The following is a 20,358-nucleotide window of genomic DNA, read 5'->3' on the forward strand; positions in this document are numbered from 1 at the left end:
CAGATTCAAGTAAAAGCTTTCAGAAGCAGGGAATCATCAGAAACATGTTCTTAAAGTGTCAAAAGTCAGTACTTAAAGTGCAGAATGGCCCTTTGACAGGATTGTATATCATCATTTGTATTATCTTGTGCTATTGTTATGATATAAGCAGTATTTTATTTTGTGTCCCTATGAAGAGTTTGATCTGTTTCCCAATCTTAGGGTTCGAGAGTACGCAGAACTGGAAAGCAGAAACAAATATATATTTCTGCTGCACGAAATTGTGTTTATTTGTCTGAGGTTTTTGCTTTAAATATGGCCTCTAAAAATATTCACAAAAGAAGGAAAAAACTGTGTTTTGTTGTGTTGATCACCACCCGATGAGGTCTTCAACCTGTGAGCAGTTGCAAGGGAACATATCTTAATTTCAATGGTTGGATTTTTTAAATATTTTACAAGATGTCCATAAGGTTTGTAAAATCCTTATCTGAAAAGCAGACAGTAACTATAGATGTCAAATAAAACTAAAATATATATCCATCTGATGTGTAGATGAGTTTTGATTAGACTTTGTTCTTCTAATTAGGTTTTGTTCAACTCACATATCTTTTAATACACATATTAAGTCTTAGACCTGAGAATGAAATAGCCAACGACTGCTTCAGTGTAATCGTTGTGCATATGACAATAAAACATTTTTTGGGGAAAAAATGCACTTAAAAGTACAGTTTTTGAATAAATATTCTTTCCACCCCTGAAAACTGGTGCGTATTGAACAATAATGACCACAGCTCTCCAAAGTTGTTCCTTATTTATGCTTTTATTTTGAAATAGTTTTCCGGAAGTCTCGATTGTCCTGTCCGGGGAGTTTAACATTAGCGAGAGGAGGGCGGTGTGGGTGCAGATTTCCGACCGGTTACGGCGATACCGAAGACAACGCCGGGGTAGTGAACCTACGGGACCAAGCCCCTCATATCTTTTTGACAAAGAACAACACCGGACTGTCACGTTAACCGACCGGGACGAAGGATTCCGCCGCTGACCGGGTAAAGGCTCGTTTCGGTCTCGTGTGTCGGCTCGTGAGCTGGTTGCCGTCGGCTAACCGTGAAGCTAACTGTCGCTGTTAGCTTCCCCGCTGCTAACGGGTCTCCGCTCGGTTCACTCAACCCCGGGAACAAACCGCCTCAAACATCCACTGAACACGGGCTGTGCTTCTTCCAGGTACAACAGGAGTCACGGCAGAAGGACGGCAGCGGGGACGTTGTGAGCAGCTTTGAGCGGTCCGCTGTGGTGAGCAGACCGGGGAGAAGACGCACAGCCGAGGGGACCCCGGAGCGGCCCGGTTACACATCAGCGCCTGAAGCCGGGGAGCAGGGGGCCGCGTAGCCGGGGAGCGGATCTACAGTCGGGTTTGAACCGGCGCGGAGAAAAGTAACCACTGTGTGCCGGGTCAACCGGACAGAGACCTCATGAATGGAAATCGGAACAACAGGTGGGACCCCCGACTAACCGCCATGCTTTATTTGGTTTCCAGGTGCTGCGCTTCAGAGCTATTTGCGGAGCGCGAGACACAAGTTCGACCCCATGATGAAGTTCACACTGTTCACACTGTTCACACTGTTCACACGGTGCCGACACACGTTTGCCAGGCTATCATGGACACTTGTGCATGAGCAGCTCAGCCTGGACACTATAGTTCAACCCCCATCTCCTTAACATTGATGACATGTACTGAGTTGAGGGGTTTACCGGTCATTTCTGCGCCTCGGTGTGCGCGTGTGTGCACGCATGTGTGTATGACCCAAACCAGTAGCACGGGGTTTTTCCCCCCATTGTCTTCGTCATTCATTGCCGGCTGTCAAAGGCAGGTGGTGATCCCGTCAGGTGTGCGTGAAGCCTGAGAGGGTTGGGTCACTTTCAGGAGGCGAGTGTCTGAGTGTGATACTCTGATACTCTCTGGGCGCGTGTGTTCTCAAGCTGCTGCTGCCATGGTAACCCTAGTTATGGAACAATGTTCAGTTAACCGCCGCTTGTGTTAATTACAAATCAATTGAGCATAGCAGTCAATTTACTTTTATTGCCAAGGGCAATTTGTGAGTGAGAGCTTGTGTATTATTGATGTTGTTGGGGTCAATGGCGGACTGGGAGGGGAAATAAAACTGAAACCGACCCATTCATTCTCCACCCACTCCGCCCTTTTTCACAGAGTGAGCAGTAAAGAACAGAGTTTTATCAAAGAGTAACATACATTTTGAAATTTGAAACCAGTGTCAGACTCAAACCCAAATATATATATATATATATATATATATATATATATATATATATATATATAACATTTACATTTAAATTCAAAACAGAGAACAACAGTAAATCTTTGCAATTAAGAAGTTGAAAGCTGATAGTGTTTTCCCTTTTTGATCTGTAGTATCTTGAGTAACGTTTTGCAAGAGGAGGATTAAAACAACATTTAACAATTTAATAGTATATAAGTTACATTTTACACATTTTTAGTCTCCAGTATTAGAAGAAAAAGACATAATTTATTAATCCCAGAGGGGAAATTAAATTGTTTCCCTCTGCTTGCTTTTTACACATAACACACAGACCCATTCATAAAAAATTTTTTTAAAAAAAAGTATGTTTCCTATCTTAACTAGCTGTTGGGTAATGTGATTTCATTATGCGGGACATTACATTTTCATATGCCTTGTTTGGCTCCATGCTCAAGGGCCCCTCAGCAGTGTCCAGGAGGCAAACAGGCACCTCTTCAGCCATCAGTCCACTCTCCATACTGGTTCCCCAGCCAAGTCCCTAAGGACAGCAGCCCCAAATTACAGTAGCAATGTTTACACTGTAAGACGGGTCATCAGTGAATAACTCTCTTAAAGTGTGTGGATTGGTTGAATGTCAGCTCTTTGTTGGCTGCTTCTGTTTGTGTAGTGCATTTTTATGATGAAGCAGTCTGATAAGAGGTCATTTATCTCTGCATTGTTGCTCATTCTACAGTGAACTTTTGTGTTTTGTGGTCATTGCTGGTGCAGTAGCTGCTTATCTGTCTGTGCATAGTTGAGGATGTTTTCCATAATTCCTCATAGAAATTGAAGGCTAAGTTCATCTTGTTGTCACTCTTGATTTCCTTAAGTTTTTGCATAAAATAAACAATTCTTCTGGCACTTTTTACGGAGCAAGGAGAGGACTTGTATTATAAGCTTATTTAGTCAGGCCTATTGGTTTGAACACAGACCTCCTGTTAACTCACAGGATCATCATTGTGGCAGAAATGGTAAAAACAGATCGATTACTTCCGGTACATAGAAGATACACTGGAAATAACCAATATTGAATCGCATAATAAGGTAACAAAATTCTATCCAAGAAAACAAATGTCACAGTGATATAAAAATACAATTAACAAATACTGACCATACAAATAAAGTAAAATACAGTTTCAAAAGATATATTTCAAACAGTTTTTGCCACTGGAGCCCCGACTGAATGAGACAAATCTGTGTGCACCTGTTTTCCCTCCTCCTGTCAGCATGCCTTTAGTTGCCATGGAGAAACTGTAGCAACATGGGCACCATCGCCGTGGGAACGGCATAGGGGAGGATGTGGCCTGGGGACGCATCAGCAGGAAGAGCAGTCTTTTTTTTACTAAATAATTCCTGGTTACCACAGGTTCAGGGTCAGCCTCCAGCCCTGACAGCAGCTGAAACAGTTTTATATTTCCCACCCACAGCTGCTCTGTCACACTCATCTCATGGCCACTCTCATTTTTAATGCTCTTTTTCCGCTCTTTTTCTTTTCTTATAAACAAAGCGCATCTCTTTCTATTATAACAGCTTGAGGTCTGTGTGCATACTTAATGTCATGTAGGTCATTGTGTGCATGTGTATGGATCCTCTGAGTCACATTTATGGAAATTGTGTGGTTGTGTGATTTGCACAGAGTACTTTCCAGTTTGGCATTTCTGAAAATTGGTGTCAGATTGGCGTGGTGTGTCACCCGCCCACATCTCCTTCCGCCTGGCAAAAGGCCACGTCAGTCAGGAGAAGTCTGTGACCGCTGAGCTGGTCTTTATTTAAAATGTCACCTAACCCCATAACCTTTTTCTTTACGGCCTATACAGCGTTGGGCCTTTTGTTTCCGTTTTGTCAGTTTGACATGAGGCAATATTTAACGTCTCTGACCATCTTTTGTGCCAGCACCCACCGTCTGCTCCTTCCACCTTATTAACCACTTCCTTCCTCTCACAGCTCGTTTGAAAGGGTCTGGGTTCTGCTATAGCTGTTTTGAGACGTTGAATGTTGGGACACAGATGGTCCAGAATATACCAAAATGCTGATCGTAGATAAGGTTGATATGACTAAAGTGTCAGACAACCCACATCCAACAGATGTGGAGCAATGTTAGCTTTCATTTTTAGTCCGAACACTTTACTTTTGAATTATCAAGATGGTTACTGTAATATCATCATTACAATAAATATATCATTTGTCAAGAAAGCCAGTGTGTAATGTAAACCCTTGTTGACTTTTATTTTTGGTTCTTTGTTGTTGCAGGAGACGTTGGTGCAGCCGCTGAACCCCAAGTCCTTTTCTCGTTGCCAAGGCGACCTGGCTATGGCACCCTTGGGAAACCCATCAAGCTTTTGGCCAACTGCTTCCAGGTGGATATACCCAAGATCGACGTCTATCTGTATGAGGTGGACATCAAACCTGATAAATGTCCTCGCCGAGTCAACAGGTAACAGGACGGAGCTGTAGACCAGTCGGACTGTGAAACTTTAAAAGCAACTTGCACTATTTTTATGCCTAAAATGTCCATAAGCTGTGTAAGCCTGGATTTATGCTGCATGTTGATTGTGGTGATATTTTTATAATCCCTGGTGGTCTTTTCAGGGAGGTGGTGGACTCCATGGTCCAGCATTTCAAGGTGACCATCTTTGGCGACTGTCTGCCAGTTTACGATGGGAAGAGAAGCCTCTACACTGCTAGCCCACTTCCTGTCGCCACTGGTGGGGTAAGACATGACATTAAAGTTTGTACGATGGTGTTTTGTGTTGTCTGGGCCAACAAAAAAATTACAGTTCAGCTTGAGAAAGAATGTCCTGAAAATCCTGAAAATTGGCCCATATGCGGTAGAATGTTTATCATTGATCTAAAATCATGGTTTTCCTCTTCAGGTCGATCTGGATGTCACCCTGCCAGGTGATGGCGGGAAGGACCGCCCTTTTAAAGTCACCATCAGGTTTGTGTCGTTGGTCAGCTGGCACATGCTGCACGAAGTCTTGACAGGACGTGCCGTGGCTGAGCCAGTGGACCTGGAGAAACCCATCAGCACCAACCCTGTTCACGCCGTGGACGTCGTCCTCCGACACCTGCCCTCCATGAAGTGAGTTCTCTCCCTTGACCTTCTGCAAAGATTGTTTTTTTTCCCCCACATGAACACCTTTTCATGAGTATTCTTTGAAAGAATAGTGAAGAAATTCAGACCCTATGCTAAAATACCTCAAATCACATCTTATTGTCGCTAAATATTTGAAATAGGAATAAACTATTTTCTAAGATTAAAAGTTTAGTGAAATGCTTTGCTCAAATCATGTCTAATCCACCAAAAATAATAAGACTGAGGGACGTATGCTATAGTTTACTTTTATCATGTTACAGTTTTCAGTATAAAGATAAGATAAAGATAAGAGTTTGATCTAAATGGCACTGAATTAACCATGAGAGATTTCTTGTGGTCGTGAAATATGATCCAAGGATAGTCGCATCCTGGAGTTACTGTATAGCTCCCTTAATTTATTATGCAGCATTTCAACCACAACGTTGTCACTTATTGTAACAGGTAAAGTTTGGTGGAAGCTCCGTACAATACCACAGGTGGATGTGTTTTTACTATATTATGTGGCCAAAGTGGGATTGGAATACAGCATGGACAAAAAGATTAAAAGCATCTTTAATGTAATCTACTCTCAAATTGCCATTTGGTGAATCCATTAACCAAAATAGTTTTTAGTAACATGAACGAACCTGTAACTCCGTCAGCACTTGTGTTATGCTGCACTCAGTGAACCACACGGGGAACGCAGCCCACATCTCTGGTAGACTTTTATCCTTTTGCTCTACTAATCTTTGTGTCACCATTGTGAACCTGTGTGTCCTCATCAGGTACACGCCTGTTGGACGATCCTTCTTCTCCTCCCCAGAGGGCTACGACCACCCGCTAGGTGGAGGAAGAGAGGTTTGGTTTGGCTTCCATCAGTCAGTGCGGCCAGCCATGTGGAAAATGATGCTCAACATTGATGGTGAGTATGCCCTGTGAATGTCTGTAAGGTAAATGTCAAGGTACAGCCAGCAGCTGGTAAACCTAGCCTAGCTGAGCTTGGCTTAGCGCAAAAAATGTGAACAGGGGGAAACAGCAAGCCTGGTTCTGTCCAAAAGAAATAAAGAACACCTATGAGCACCTCCTTAAATTCAGTATTAACACGATATATATTGTTCTTTTAATCCATACAAAAACCAAAGGTTGTTAACAGCACCTTGTGGTTTTACGTGAGGTTATGTGCTGGACTATTACACTAGTCTTGTTTTCACTACAAAGAGTAATCTGTGCGCTTCATGGCTCTAAGTAAACCAAACAGTTATTGCCATAGTAGTTTGACCGTTTGATCTCGTCCCAAATCTTTTCAGTGTCAGCCACAGCTTTTTACAAAGCCCAGCCAGTCATCCAATTCATGTGTGAGGTCCTGGACATACACAACATTGACGATAAAAGCGCAAATGCCCCTCGCCCAAATCTTTTCACCGAGCTCCCCACAGGGTGAAGTTCACCAAAGAGATCAAAGGTATGTAGCTTTTGTTGCCTTACCCTGTACGGCTTTTTGTGTTGTTGTTCGGAAAGCTACTGATTTGATGTACTTGTAAATAGAAATATATCTGAATGTGACATCTCAGGAACACCTGGATGGGATTCCTTCCAACATGTTGTTTATACTCTAACTGTATATATGCATTAACCTTCACCCACAATCGATTGATGGATTGGTCTCAGAGATTTTTAGTATAATTAAAAGGTATTTCTTGGCCCTACTGTCCAGGGGCTGTATTCACAACACAATTCTGAGGATACTCTCAGAGAGCCACTAAGTTAGCCTAAACATCTCTTGCAAGGAGTCCTTGCTTGGGAATGATTTAGGAAACTTCCCAGAGCATCACTGAGCAAGGAGGGGACAGAAACGTTAACCTAAGTGAGGAGGTGTGGTTGACCCCGTGACTAGGTATGACTTATTCTTTTAAAGTGTGATTGGTTGATCCCAAAAAATAAGAAGGATGCACACTTAGTGATAATGTGCAAAGAATGGACAGTGAAATAGATCGGCCTAATAGTATAATTTAGTCTCTATCCAGTGTTGTTCTAATTATGAATAATATTTTATTTATGATCTCTGTTGCGTACATTTTAAGCCATTTGCCTACTTTAGAAGTAGCCTACAACATGTTGGAAACACAGTCCTACTTGCACAAAGCCTATTTATGCACCGACAGTTGTTAAATATATTTACCATTCATGCAATTTTAATACTTAAGGAGGGGAAATTGCTCAGCTTTCATCAGTTTCTGTGTTTGCTGACCAGTCTATATAAGCATCATGTAAATCTTAAACCATCTAACACTGTTGCATCCCTCCAGCTGCCAAATATCTTAGTGTTGCGATCACTTTGCTTTCTTGCGTTATTGCGTTGGGTTGGAGATGTGAGTGCATCTCTAACGTGTTTGTCCACCTACATTTTCCCTGCACTCTCTAATCCGTAGCGTTTCATTAACTCACTGTCATTTAGCTTTTGGGGAATATTCCTCCTTTCTTTCTGTCTTTCCACCATTTTCTCCTCTGCCTGAGAAACTCTCAAGCCTCTTAAAAGTCCTCCTCTCACAGATTTTTGCCTTAGCAGCTCTCTTAAGGGCTTTGATGCCTTACCAGGATCTTGTCTTTACTGTAAGGGGAACCTATAAGTAAACGTCACCATTCTAAGAATTTTCTTAGAATTTGACACTAAAAGCAACTCATTGTACTAAGAAGCTTTATGAATAAGGCCTCTGGAGTTGTGTAGATTCTTTCTTTACTTTTTTTTCTCCAGTTCATTTTTTGCATAAAGGAGGGAGAGATGGGAGTTTTTGTGAAGCAGTCATTTAAGCCTGTTCATTTGTTCCACTCTGAATAGAAGCCCCTAGATGTTGCTGATGCTTATTCCACCATCTTCACAGGTCTTAAAGTGGAAGTGACACACTGTGGAACCATGCGTAGGAAGTACCGGGTCTGCAATGTAACACGACGCCCTGCCAGCCTCCAGACGTACGTTTCTACATCGCAGACTAATAGCTGTTAACTCACAATCAAAGCTGTTACTGGCTCACATTAACAGATTTTTTGTTGACTTCAAATCCACAGATTTCCGTTGCAGCTTGAGAGCGGTCAGACAGTTGAGCGTACAGTAGCGCAGTATTTCAGAGAGAAGTACAGCCTGCAGCTGAAGTACCCCCACCTGCCATGTCTGCAGGTGGGCCAGGAACAGAAACACACCTATCTGCCACTGGAGGTAAGGACTGATGGGGACTGTATGAACCCACTGCCAAATGCTGCTAAAACGTTTGAGAACATTTTTACTGGAAAATTCATTCAAATTCTGTCTCAGACCGTCTAAGCTCATATATACTTTTACTCATAAACCAGTGAAATAAAAAAATACAATCAGTACCATGAATAAGAAATCCCATCTTATACCCAACACACTGTTTAAGAATATTGAGCCTCAGCATGAGTATAGGTAAGCCTGGTTCCCGATCTTTGAACCGCAGCCCACAACTCTCTTTGTTCAGATAATTCATGAAAAAAAGTGACAGAAAATATTACGGCATGCATGTTTCTGATGCAAGTAAACAAAAAGTAAACTACCCAGGCTTCCGTGTCAACTTTAAATGGATACACAGGATTCCACATTTTTTAAATTGACTGCAATGGTGCACCAGCAATAATATAGGTGCACCCAAAATGTTTCAGTGTTTTTCAGTAGATAAAGAAATCAACATGTACACAGTATAACTCTGTGAAAATGAGCAAGGCTGAGTTTAAGTGCCATGCACAGAGTGGCTTAATGTATTCCTAGAAAGTAGGCTTGGTTGGTGTTACGGTTTATCAGGGTATTTAGAAATCCCAACGGTATGATTTTCAGTTCATGCAGTCGCTCTACTTTCTATGATGCTGTATTGATGTGATATACTGTAGTGCAAAGCACGAGCCACCTGGGGTCAGCCTCTATTTTGGGAACATGCAGCAGAGCTGAGAAACAGTGGTGGGGACTAAAGGACGTGTTTGGTTTTCTTCAAACTACATAATTTTATTCAACTGCCAGTCTGCCCCCACCACCGTATGTCATCTCTGTTCAACACATTGATGTGAAGCTGTGTGTGATGTTACTGACTTTGTAACCAAAATGTCAGGTCTGAAGTAAAATCTAAATGTTAATTCTGTCATATTATCAGGCTGGATTAAAATATGAATTAACGTGAACTGACGTTTTTTCATTTAGGTTTGTAACATTGTACCTGGACAGCGCTGCATCAAAAAACTAACAGACAACCAGACATCGACCATGATCAAAGCCACAGCCCGCTCTGCTCCAGACAGACAGGAGGAGATCAGCAGGCTGGTGAGTAGATAAGAGATAAAACAACACAAAGCTTGCCTTTTTTAACCTGTTAAATAATAATAATTTTCTCTCCTCTCAGGTGAGGAGTGCAAATTACGAGGCCGACCCGTTCGTCCAGGAGTTTCAGTTCCGCGTGCGAGATGAGATGGCTCAGGTGACGGGCCGCGTCCTGCCGGCCCCCATGCTGCAATATGGCGGCAGGGTGAGCTCTGAACCATTTATGGTACCTTCCCTTTAAATCACGCTTCATATGCATGTGTGTTTTTCAATATGTCTCTGTGTGTGTCAGAGACTGCAGGGTTTCCCCCATTTTGAAGTTGTATTTATAAACCTGACTCTTGACTCAGACGATATTAAGTGATCAGTGACATGTATTGTGGAACTCTTACATCAGTGTGACCAACATTTTAAATTATTCACACTCCTGCAGTTCTGTGGGGAAACCCTGTGATAACCATCTATAGTTTGATTTTTTTTTTTCTCACATTTGATGTGCTCACACTGTAAACCACAATTATCTCTGATAGCTTCTCTCACATCTTTTCTCTACTTTTTGTCTGTGAACTTTTCATTTTGGAATTTGCTTTGTTTTTACGCTGTTTTACACATGCATGCTGTTTAGTAAAATGATCACATATAGAAGCTGTTTAATTTGAAAAAAGTCTCTGTTTTGCATGTTTGCCATACAATCAATGCATGAGCCAATGAGAAACAAGCGCAGACGAACCTTAAAAATGTTTTTTCTCTAATGCCATGATGAGCTAATCACCAATCTCTGCCTGGTAAATACACAGTAGCTCTTGATCTTGTGATCCCACTGGCTGCCTGAATCCTTTGAATCTTTCAATCCATACGTTGTCTGTGTCCTTTTGTACTGTTTGTGTCCGTGTGACTGCCAGTCCCAGCAGATCAACCCTGCACTGTCGTTGCAGAACCGCACGGTGGCCACACCTAGCCACGGCGTGTGGGACATGAGGGGGAAGCAGTTTCACACCGGAGTGGAGATCAAGATGTGGGCCATCGCCTGCTTCGCCACCCAGAGGCAGTGCCGAGAAGAGATTCTTAAGTGAGTTCACGAAAATGTTATTGCTTGGTTCAGTTTAGCTGGATGAAGGTATCAACGGAATAAAGGTTACATAGTACATATGATTGTAAGGGAAATAAAAATGAAGTCTCTGGAAGCTATAATCACATTTAAAGAAACCAGTCAAATGTATTTGGATAAACAGAAAGTGTTTATTTTGAGAATTGAAAAGTGAAACGTATATTGATTTAAAGTAATTATAAAGGGTATTTCAGTTGGAGAATTAGTTTTTGCTTAAGTGAAAGGGGAATTTCAGAATTTACATCCATGGATTGCTACAAACCAATACTCTACTGGTGACATTTGGAACTGATTTTCATGTTCGGTAATTCCTTTGTTCATCATGATCAGGAGCTTCACTGACCAGCTGCGTAAAATCTCAAAGGACGCTGGGATGCCAATCCAAGGCCAGCCATGTTTCTGTAAATACGCCCAGGGAGCCGACAGCGTGGAGCCCATGTTCAGACACCTGAAGAACACCTACGCTGGGCTGCAGCTCATCATCGTAATCCTGCCCGGGAAAACGCCTGTCTATGGTACAAAAATAACAATTTCAAAACCAACTACAGAACAATAGAAACAAAAGTCAATCATGTAGTCAGTTTATATACAACTGTTGGATCTAAAGCTCTGACCTTGAGGCTACTCCTACCTGTCATTAAGACAAACATAAAGTAGCCTCATTTAAGTCATAGGAAGTGTGTGAGGCATTTAAGTCCATGAAGTAGACAGTAGTGCAGAGTTAAAGGTATATTCAATCTCTTTGACCCACAGCTGAGGTGAAGCGGGTGGGTGACACCCTCCTTGGCATGGCCACTCAGTGTGTGCAGGTGAAGAACGTAGTGAAGACGTCCCCTCAGACCCTCTCTAACCTCTGCCTCAAGATCAACGTCAAGCTTGGAGGAATCAACAACATCCTGGTTCCACACCAACGGTAAAATGAACACGACAAATAAAGACCTAAAAAAGACCTTTTATAAGATATTTTGCTTCACGTAGTCACATTGACATTCATCTTTTTCTCTTGGCTCACTGCCTGTCTGTTGGCCCTTAAAAGGCTGCGTTGCATCATGACAGATTGATTATAGCATAATTTTGTGCCTCTTGTCATCCATCCAGACCCTCTGTGTTCCAGCAGCCTGTCATCTTCCTCGGGGCTGATGTCACTCATCCTCCAGCAGGAGACGGGAAAAAGCCATCTATTGCAGCGGTGAGACTTCACAAAACTAACAAATGGCCAACAATATTTTCTCTTCATTTACACTAATCCTATCAGCCTGTTATATTGCCACAAAATGCACTTTCTCTCTCTTAAATATTTTTGGACTTTAAATTACCATTTTGGTGATACTGTTCATTGGTGCTTTGACCCTTAGCAATATTGCTAATGCAGAACAAAGCTACAAAGCCTGGCTGTAGCCTTTTTCTATTTTGACACAGTCGAACTCACTCATTTGAGTGTTTATAACATAGGCATGTACCATAGTTACCGTAGGTACTGTGGGGGCTCGACACTAACGCCATCTAAAATCCAGAAGGACTCAGTAATCTCATTTACGTTTAATGAGGTTTCATCGAATTTTATTATGATGCGTTCAAGCTCAAGTCAGTAAAAAAATTGTATTAGGGGAAGGTAAATTATAACAATATCATTATGTTTTCAAATTTAATCTTGTAAAATTTAGATTTAGTCAAAAACAGTTGTTTGAAGGAGATTTTTTTCACAGCAAAGTAAAAAAGATTTTAGAGAGGGATTATGATCTGTTTAACCTTCTAACACTAGCTCTAAGTGTTTGTTTCGTTTTTATTCTTTTACTGTCGTATTGAAATGGTATTGAAAATAATTTAGATCGAATTTCACTAGTATTAGTATGTACTTCTAAATTTCTGGTATTGTGACATCCCTATTTATAACATGTTATAACTGTAATTTTGTTAAAAGATTATACAACAAAGTATTACTTATAGTTTGGAAATGCACAAAACATGGTGTCTTTACTGCTCTTAAGCTGCATTTCATCTATGTTATTGAGTTTCCGACCCATCTGACTAATGTTGTTCCTCTACAGGTTGTGGGCAGCATGGACGCCCACCCCAGCAGGTACTGCGCTACGGTGCGGGTCCAGAGGCCTAGACAGGAGGTCATTCAGGACTTGGCTTCTATGGTGCGAGAGCTCTTGATCCAGTTCTACAAATCAACCCGCTACAAGCCAACCAGGATCATCTTTTACAGGGACGGAGTGTCAGAAGGACAGTTCAGACAGGTATAACCACTGGTTTCTTTTCTTTCTTCTTCCTTGTTGCTGAATTTTTACATGTTCCTTATATGGAGTTAAGAAATTATCTTAAGTTCTTTACAAGTTGCAGTTTGTCTTAAGACTAGTACAATTATTCTGCTATATAGTAGATGTGTAATTGTTATTCTTTAATCTCCCAAGGCAACAATTTCAAAAAGCAGATTATTGATTATTTGTTTTCTTATTAAGTCTAACTGTATTTCTCTGTGTAGGTGCTGTACTATGAGCTGCTGGCCATCAGGGAGGCTTGCATCAGTCTAGAGAAGGAATACCAGCCGGGGATTACTTACATTGTTGTACAGAAACGCCATCACACACGTCTCTTCTGTGCAGATCGCAACGAGCGGGTGAGTAACACAAAGGAGTGACAATATAAGTGGTACTCAGAGAGTCCTGTAATTATTATGGCTGCCTACTGTCTACATCTGTTTTGATAAATGTGATTTAATCACTGCTCATGCCTATAAAGATGACTTTCAGGCAGTTTGACCTTCTCTTAAATCAATTTTTTTAATTATCCCTCAGGTTGGACGAAGTGGAAACATTCCTGCCGGCACCACAGTGGACACAGACATCACCCACCCCTACGAGTTTGACTTTTACCTCTGCAGTCACGCTGGAATCCAGGTACGCTTTGAAACCTAAACTCACAGAAAAAAATCATTCAACAACGTTTAGAACCATAGTTACATAGTGAAGGATTCAATGCATAATGAAAATATATATAAATATATATATATATATTATATTTATTTTATTATTATTATTAATTTTTTTTTTTTGAAGTGGGGTTGTTTAAGGTACTTATCCAGTGTCTGTGTGACCTTGGTGAATTGGAACCAACCCTTTAAAACACCAAAGTCACACAGTAACACAAACAAACTAAATTCTAAAGAAATTGCCATATGAATGCTGGATGTTGAAAATCTGACGCTAGATGTTTGTATATATATTTATATTCATATTGTCCAATCGTGGTTACTCGAGATTGTCGATAGGCAATCCAATCTCCAGGGGTCGCTATGGCTCAAGAAGGATATTTTCTATCCCTTTTTAAAGACTATCCCTTTTTAAAGGCCTTTTTGAAGCCATACTGACATTTTCTTTAAAATAATAAAACCGTTGATCTTACTGTATGTTATGCATACCAAGACTAACCAACAGTGAAAGACTCTCAAAGAATATTTTAACTGCCTCAACCACACTTCACCACCTGAGGTTGGATGAACTTCCATCGAGCAGCCAGTTTTCCCAAGCACCTCTCTCCACGGAGCTGCTTCCTCTTGTCTGAGATTAACTCTGCTCCCCTCCTCCCTCCAGGGTACGAGCCGGCCCTCCCACTACCACGTTCTGTGGGACGACAACTGCTTCACCGGCGACGAGTTCCAGCTCCTCACATACCAGCTGTGCCACACCTACGTCCGCTGCACGCGCTCCGTCTCCATCCCAGCACCGGCCTACTACGCCCACCTGGTGGCCTTCCGCGCCCGCTACCACCTGGTTGACAAAGAGCACGACAGGTGGGGAGAAACTATTTTATTTATTTTCAAATCAGTTTAGATTCCCTGTAATGTCAACTAGAAGAGCTAGTATTGTATCATCTGAACATGTTCAATATAAGTGTGTACTGAGTTAATGGCTATGGAAGTTTAATATGTCTAAATAACTAATGAGCTCTTTGTAAGAAATGAATGATACCAGTGAATCATTTTCTGATTTCATATTCTAAAGAATTAACACTTATTTTATAATTTGTGGCTTTATGATACTTTATTATGTAGCGGAAATTAATTTGATACATTCTCCAATTGGGTTTAATTCACTTTTCAGTGCTGACACTACTAAATGGCAGTAATGTAGATTTTTTAATTATTTTTATGTTACTCACTATTACTTCCCTCCTTAATCTCCCTCCACAGTGCGGAGGGCAGCCACGTCTCAGGGCAGAGTAACGGCAGGGACCCCCAGGCGCTGGCCAAAGCTGTTCAGATCCACCACGACACACTGACCACCATGTATTTCGCCTGAACGTCCCCCCCTTCACCCTCCCTCCATCTTTCCCAGCCAGTCTTAGTGTCTGACTCCCATCAGCAGAGTCGACTTATCGCGCAGAGTGATCCCCCCCCTCCCCATCCTTGTGCTGGTGCAGCTTTGGTCACCGGAGCGCGATGAGGACGGCTGCGACTGCGTGCTGCGTCAGGATGTAGTAAGCCAGAGAGGAGTTACAGCCACATTATGCAATATGAAACCAGCCAGTTGTTTGCATCTCTCACCTTTACCTCCTCCGCTGTATTTAAATCTTTACTTCAAAGCTCACAACTCACATCCTTGCCTTGCAGTTTTGACAGCAACTCAAAGTTTTCCCCAATTTTCTCCCTCTTTGTGTTAAAAAAATGGCAAATACAAAAACTTATGATTTTTTTGGTGCATGGGTGGAAGCAGAATCAGTGAGGACCCGACTCACTCGGTAGCCTCATGTTGAGCCTATTGTTGCTGATTCATATTGTAGACGGTTTTACATGTTTTGTTTGTGACTTTTCAGCTTGTCTAGCTACAATACTGTACGTGTTATTTTCCCCTCTCGTGTGACATAACGCTCGTAAAAACGAAAGCTTGACCTTTTTTATGTTTATTCCTCTCACAATGACAGGCTGCCTCAGCGGTAACTCCTCTGTCTCCCTTTAAGCCAGTGGTTCCTCTCAGTCATTCAGCCAGACAGTAAGACGCATAGCACTGAATGAAATCTTAATTAACATTTTTAAACAAAGCCACGTACAGCCATCGATGACGCATTGTACATCGCATGATGCCTTACTGCGAGGCGAGCTGCATGAAGACGACTGTTGGAATACAATGCCATGGCCGCGGAACGGACAGTTCTAGACTTCTCTCTCTCTTGTAGTTCAGCTTGCACTATACCAAACCTTTTCTTGTGCGTTTTACTCTTCTTGCTATTTATGAATCATCATTCTTTCTAACTTAAATCAACATTCAGCAATAGATCAGAGCGGAGCAGTCTATATCTCCTAACGGTCGCAAGCCTTTTGACTTTTCCCGTTTTTTTAAACGAGGAACTGAGCAATTTTTAGTTGTCAAGAAACTCCTTCGGTGCAATAAGGTGTTAAAGCAGAGAGAGCAGGTCCAGTGGGGAATGTTTTTGATGAGTATTCGTGTGGTAAAACTTTGTTTGTTGTGAGCGAGTTTTGGCAAGTGACGATAAATTTGGATCCAGAGACGTATATGTGAGGCATTTGACATTTGGGTGGATGAGTAGGACTGACGCTGCAGACGTGAGGGTCAGCTGTGAGGTCTGATGGTGTTTGGAGAGATTAAACAAAGTGCCTGATTTGGTTAGTGTGAACTGTTGGTTGGATGGAAAGCTTGTATGTTAAGTTTTGGTGCCTCTGTTCATACATTTAGTGAAAGGCTCTCAGAATCCCCACTGCAATCCAATACTTTTGTTCTGCCATAAAGTTGACTTTTATGGTGCCTATGTTAAGTTTTTTGATTTCCACATTGCTGACAATGTCAACAAAAACTGAACTTTATAAACTTTGTAAAGGTAGACGTTATTGCAGGACTGTTTATTGGACTGTATTAGATTTTACAGGTGCACCTGTGGCCACTAAGTGTAGTTTTTAGTGTACTTGGATGCGTGTCCTCACTTGGTGCCCTGAAACGGTAGGACTCACTGCCAGTCAACAACTTCATGTTCACATTTCAGAGTCTTTATCACCTACTGTGGTTTTGCTGCGTTTGTCCTCAGAGGAGTATCAGTTTCAGTTCTTTAACAGTTCGGAGTAGGGCTGCACTAATGATTATTTTCACCGTTGATTAATCGATTTATCTAAAAGTATCAGCAATGTCTGTTCTAATTTCCCACAGCCCGTGGAGATTTATATGATGTCTTGTTTTGTCCCTCCAACAGTCTAAAACTCCAAAGATAAACAGTTTAACTGGCATACATGACAAAGAAAACATCAACATGGATTTATCAACGAATCATTGCAGCTCTAGTGCCGAGAAATACCTCTGGAAACACTGGTGGCTTATGGATCCCAGATAGTATCACATAAAAGGACCTCAACTAGCAAGAATCAAACATTATGAAGGTTATCGTTATTTTTTACGCCTTTAATCGGCCATTGTTGCAAGAACTTCTTTGGTTTTTCAATGCCCAGCCGTTGAATGTGGTCAGTCATGGCCTCCCAGTTTAGTTTAATACAGACGGAGCCTTCAGGTTTCATCACTTGGACCAAACCAATGTGCCTGGTGGGGGTGGGGGGGTTGAGGGTGGAGGACTTGAAGGGTGGGCCTTACAGCATCGAGCTGATCTGCTCTGTACTGCTTACTGCGCTAGCCACATGTCACCAGAACCAAACTTAAGCTGCTATAAGAAAAACACATTTATTTAATATTTCATCAAATACTTATAGGCTATATATTAATACAGAGATTAAGAGAATAATGGTATTTTACTGCACTTAAAGAGACGCATGTTTTTATGGTTGCACAGAGACGGGATTCTTGTTGGAAGTCGCCCACGGTTTAAAGCATTTTAATTCTAAGAACATCAGAGCAGCTTGTCTCCCTCTGTTTGTTGTCGTGTTGGAGCTGTTTCTTAATGATAGACATTACCAGCATTTGATTTTTACTTGAAGAGAATTAGTCGTGGGCATGTTTAACATTGTTGGCTAATGCTCTGCTTGTTGTTTGAAAGTCTATATGGAGCCTTATGACCCTTTTACGGCTCATTATGCCGGGTACAGTAAATCCACCTCTATAGCCCGTTGGCGGGGCTGTTTGTCTGACAGAGCTGGACATCAGAGGCCTTTGTCCTCAAGAAATAAAAGCATTTTTAAGTCTGAATTGAGATATATTTATATGTAGAGATATTAATGTAATGCACACACCACTTCTTTTTCTTCTTCTAACAAAGTCCTATTTGAAACAGAAGCTGTATGGAAACGTTTAATAACCGTAGTGGTCTGTGATTTGATAATGCAATAGGTTTACTTGTGTGAAAAGCAAATGATGTGTATTTGCGGCGTCGACCTGCTTTGCGGAGACCGCAGGGGATCGTTTTTTGTCGTGCAAGTGATCGGATGAACCATCAACCCTCCTCCGTGAAGACGACCTGTGAAGACCTCCCTCTGCTGTTATTTTATCATCTCAAAAGCTCATCAAAGAAGTCATCTTTGAATTTGATCGATTTCTCAATGCACTTGCTAAGCAAAGTTTTTTTTCTTTTTATTATTATTTGTATTATTCTCGCATATTCATGAGAGGAGGAGGAGGAGGAGGGGGGTTGATGGTTCATCCTCAGACCGATTTTATCCGTAAACAGACTGTGCCTTTCCTGATGGTGCTGAAAAAAAAACTAAGTAAATCAAAGAAATCTTAACTTTCAGAAAGGGCCAACAGGCCCGAGTCTACAATGATGAGTATATATTGATACATGACAATACTGTAAGGCGTGATTGTGTGCGTATATGTATTTGTTTTAAGTGTGTGTGTGTGTGTGTGGATACCTCCGACATATGCCAAGAACACAAAATATGCAGAACTGATCAGCGTGGAGCTGACAGGACCAAAAGGCCTGCGGGGATGGGTTTAGTGGACGGGCACTCAAGCACAACCCAAAAACTAACATTTCTAACAAATAAAATAAAAGTATCGGGGAACACTCATGACTCTGTAGGTAACGAGTAGCTCAGTTTAGACGTTATGTAGCATTATTTATTTATCTTCCTTTCTATAGAGACATGACGCCTCCCTTGCTGCCTCTAAACCCATTTTTTTTTTTTATGTGTTCATTCTTGAATGGACGGCAATAACAACGCAATCCTTAAAGTTTCTGTGCAATCAGTTTGGCTTCCCCTCAGTGTACGCATGTCTCTATCTGACCCCCCCTCTTTAAGTTCTTTCTTTTTTCTTCTAATGTGAAATGTAGACGTTTACAGACTCGCGATAGCTCTTCGGTTGAGTTGTTTCTCCTCGAGTGCCCGTTTCCCATGTTGAGGAATTCCCCACGACAATAAATCTATAAACCTCTGTGCTTGGCTGCATATCATAAGCAAAGAAAACAATGTTTGGGTTTCACAGTATATTAATGTGCTTTTTTTTTTTTTTTTTTTTTTTGTTGTTGCCTGATTATTAAATGGTGTCACTTTTAGAATTAAAACTGTACGTCAAGACCTTTTTTTTTTTTTTTTTTTTTTAACTCTTAACTCTCATCTGATCCTGGTCCTGAGTTGAGCCTTTTTATTTGGTTGTCATATTTAATTTTTTTGGAATAAATACTCTATGTATGAAACATGTGTTTTTGTTTTTGATATTTCATCATAAAAAAGAAAATGGAAAGGTTTAGAGAACAGCGAAACACACTCACGGACCACCACGATGTGCTGCCTGCACTTTCACTTTTAATTGATTCAATATTGAAGGGACCGTACACCTCAAAATTTAAAAAATACAAAATTTTCCTCTAACCTTGTTTTGGTGTAAGAACTATTTAGTTAATACTTAAAACGTCTCACAATAAGGTCTGTGGATTATCTTGATTAACCTGGTTATGATTTTTGGACTTTGCTGTAATTGAAATGTAAAACATTTTTTTGCTGCTTTTGAGCACCACAACCCGAGCGCCATTTAGTACAATTTAAATGGAAAGAAGGCAGACTTCTCTACAGGCGATATTTCCAAAACTAGGCAACTCGCACCAAAGCTGATTGTCAGAATTGATAAATAGCAGAGCATGAACGAGGATTGTATTCTTATGACTGACCTTACCTGTAGCGCCACCATGAGGTTACCTACTGGGGTTTTGAGCGAAATGTCTCTGCAACTATTGGTTGGATTGTCATGCAATTTGGTTCAGACATTTTTCAGAAATTATAGTTATGTTTCAAGGTAATTATTTGGAAACCATGGGAGCCATGAATGAAGAGGAACACAGAACAAACATACTTTGTTCTTTAGCAGACTCATACCCTGCTCAGCAACATGAGATTAGATTAATTTAAAAATGTTTAAATAGTAAGCGTACACAATAAACTAATAAATGAACTCCGTGCACTGTTGAACCAACAGACCTGGCTATACCCGGTCAGGACTCTATAAATGGATGTTATCTGTGTGTTCATTCCCTCCTTCTGCATAGGAGCGTTGCGTTCATTATTACTGACAGGAAATGGCCAGAGCGCGTTTATCAGTGACTCTCCGTTTGAAAGACATACTTTATAACTGTTCCTTTGTTTAATCTCTGTGTTTACACTTCCTGCCTG

The 20,358-nt window shown here is 41.2% G+C and overlaps 1 protein-coding gene across 1 annotated transcript; it reads left to right on the forward strand.

Annotated features, from left to right (window-relative positions):
• The first annotated feature begins 831 nt into the window (after positions 1–831).
• Positions 832–19,388, forward strand: ago3b (argonaute RISC catalytic component 3b). The gene is given in 21 exon segments (XM_054605494.1): positions 832–1,025; positions 1,201–1,471; positions 4,545–4,728; positions 4,884–5,004; positions 5,168–5,376; positions 6,156–6,292; positions 6,678–6,796; positions 6,799–6,832; positions 8,250–8,337; positions 8,434–8,581; positions 9,572–9,691; positions 9,771–9,914; positions 10,624–10,757; positions 11,127–11,311; positions 11,550–11,709; positions 11,895–11,985; positions 12,845–13,039; positions 13,285–13,419; positions 13,598–13,699; positions 14,393–14,592; positions 14,992–19,388. Coding segments are annotated over 20 exon segments (2,634 nt in total). The 5' UTR covers positions 832–1,025; positions 1,201–1,452; the 3' UTR covers positions 15,101–19,388.
• The last annotated feature ends 970 nt before the right edge of the window (positions 19,389–20,358 follow it).

The sequence above is a fragment of the Anoplopoma fimbria genome, chromosome 10, assembly GCF_027596085.1.
Source record: "Anoplopoma fimbria isolate UVic2021 breed Golden Eagle Sablefish chromosome 10, Afim_UVic_2022, whole genome shotgun sequence".
In the NCBI taxonomy this organism is placed as follows: Eukaryota; Metazoa; Chordata; class Actinopteri; order Perciformes; family Anoplopomatidae; genus Anoplopoma; species Anoplopoma fimbria.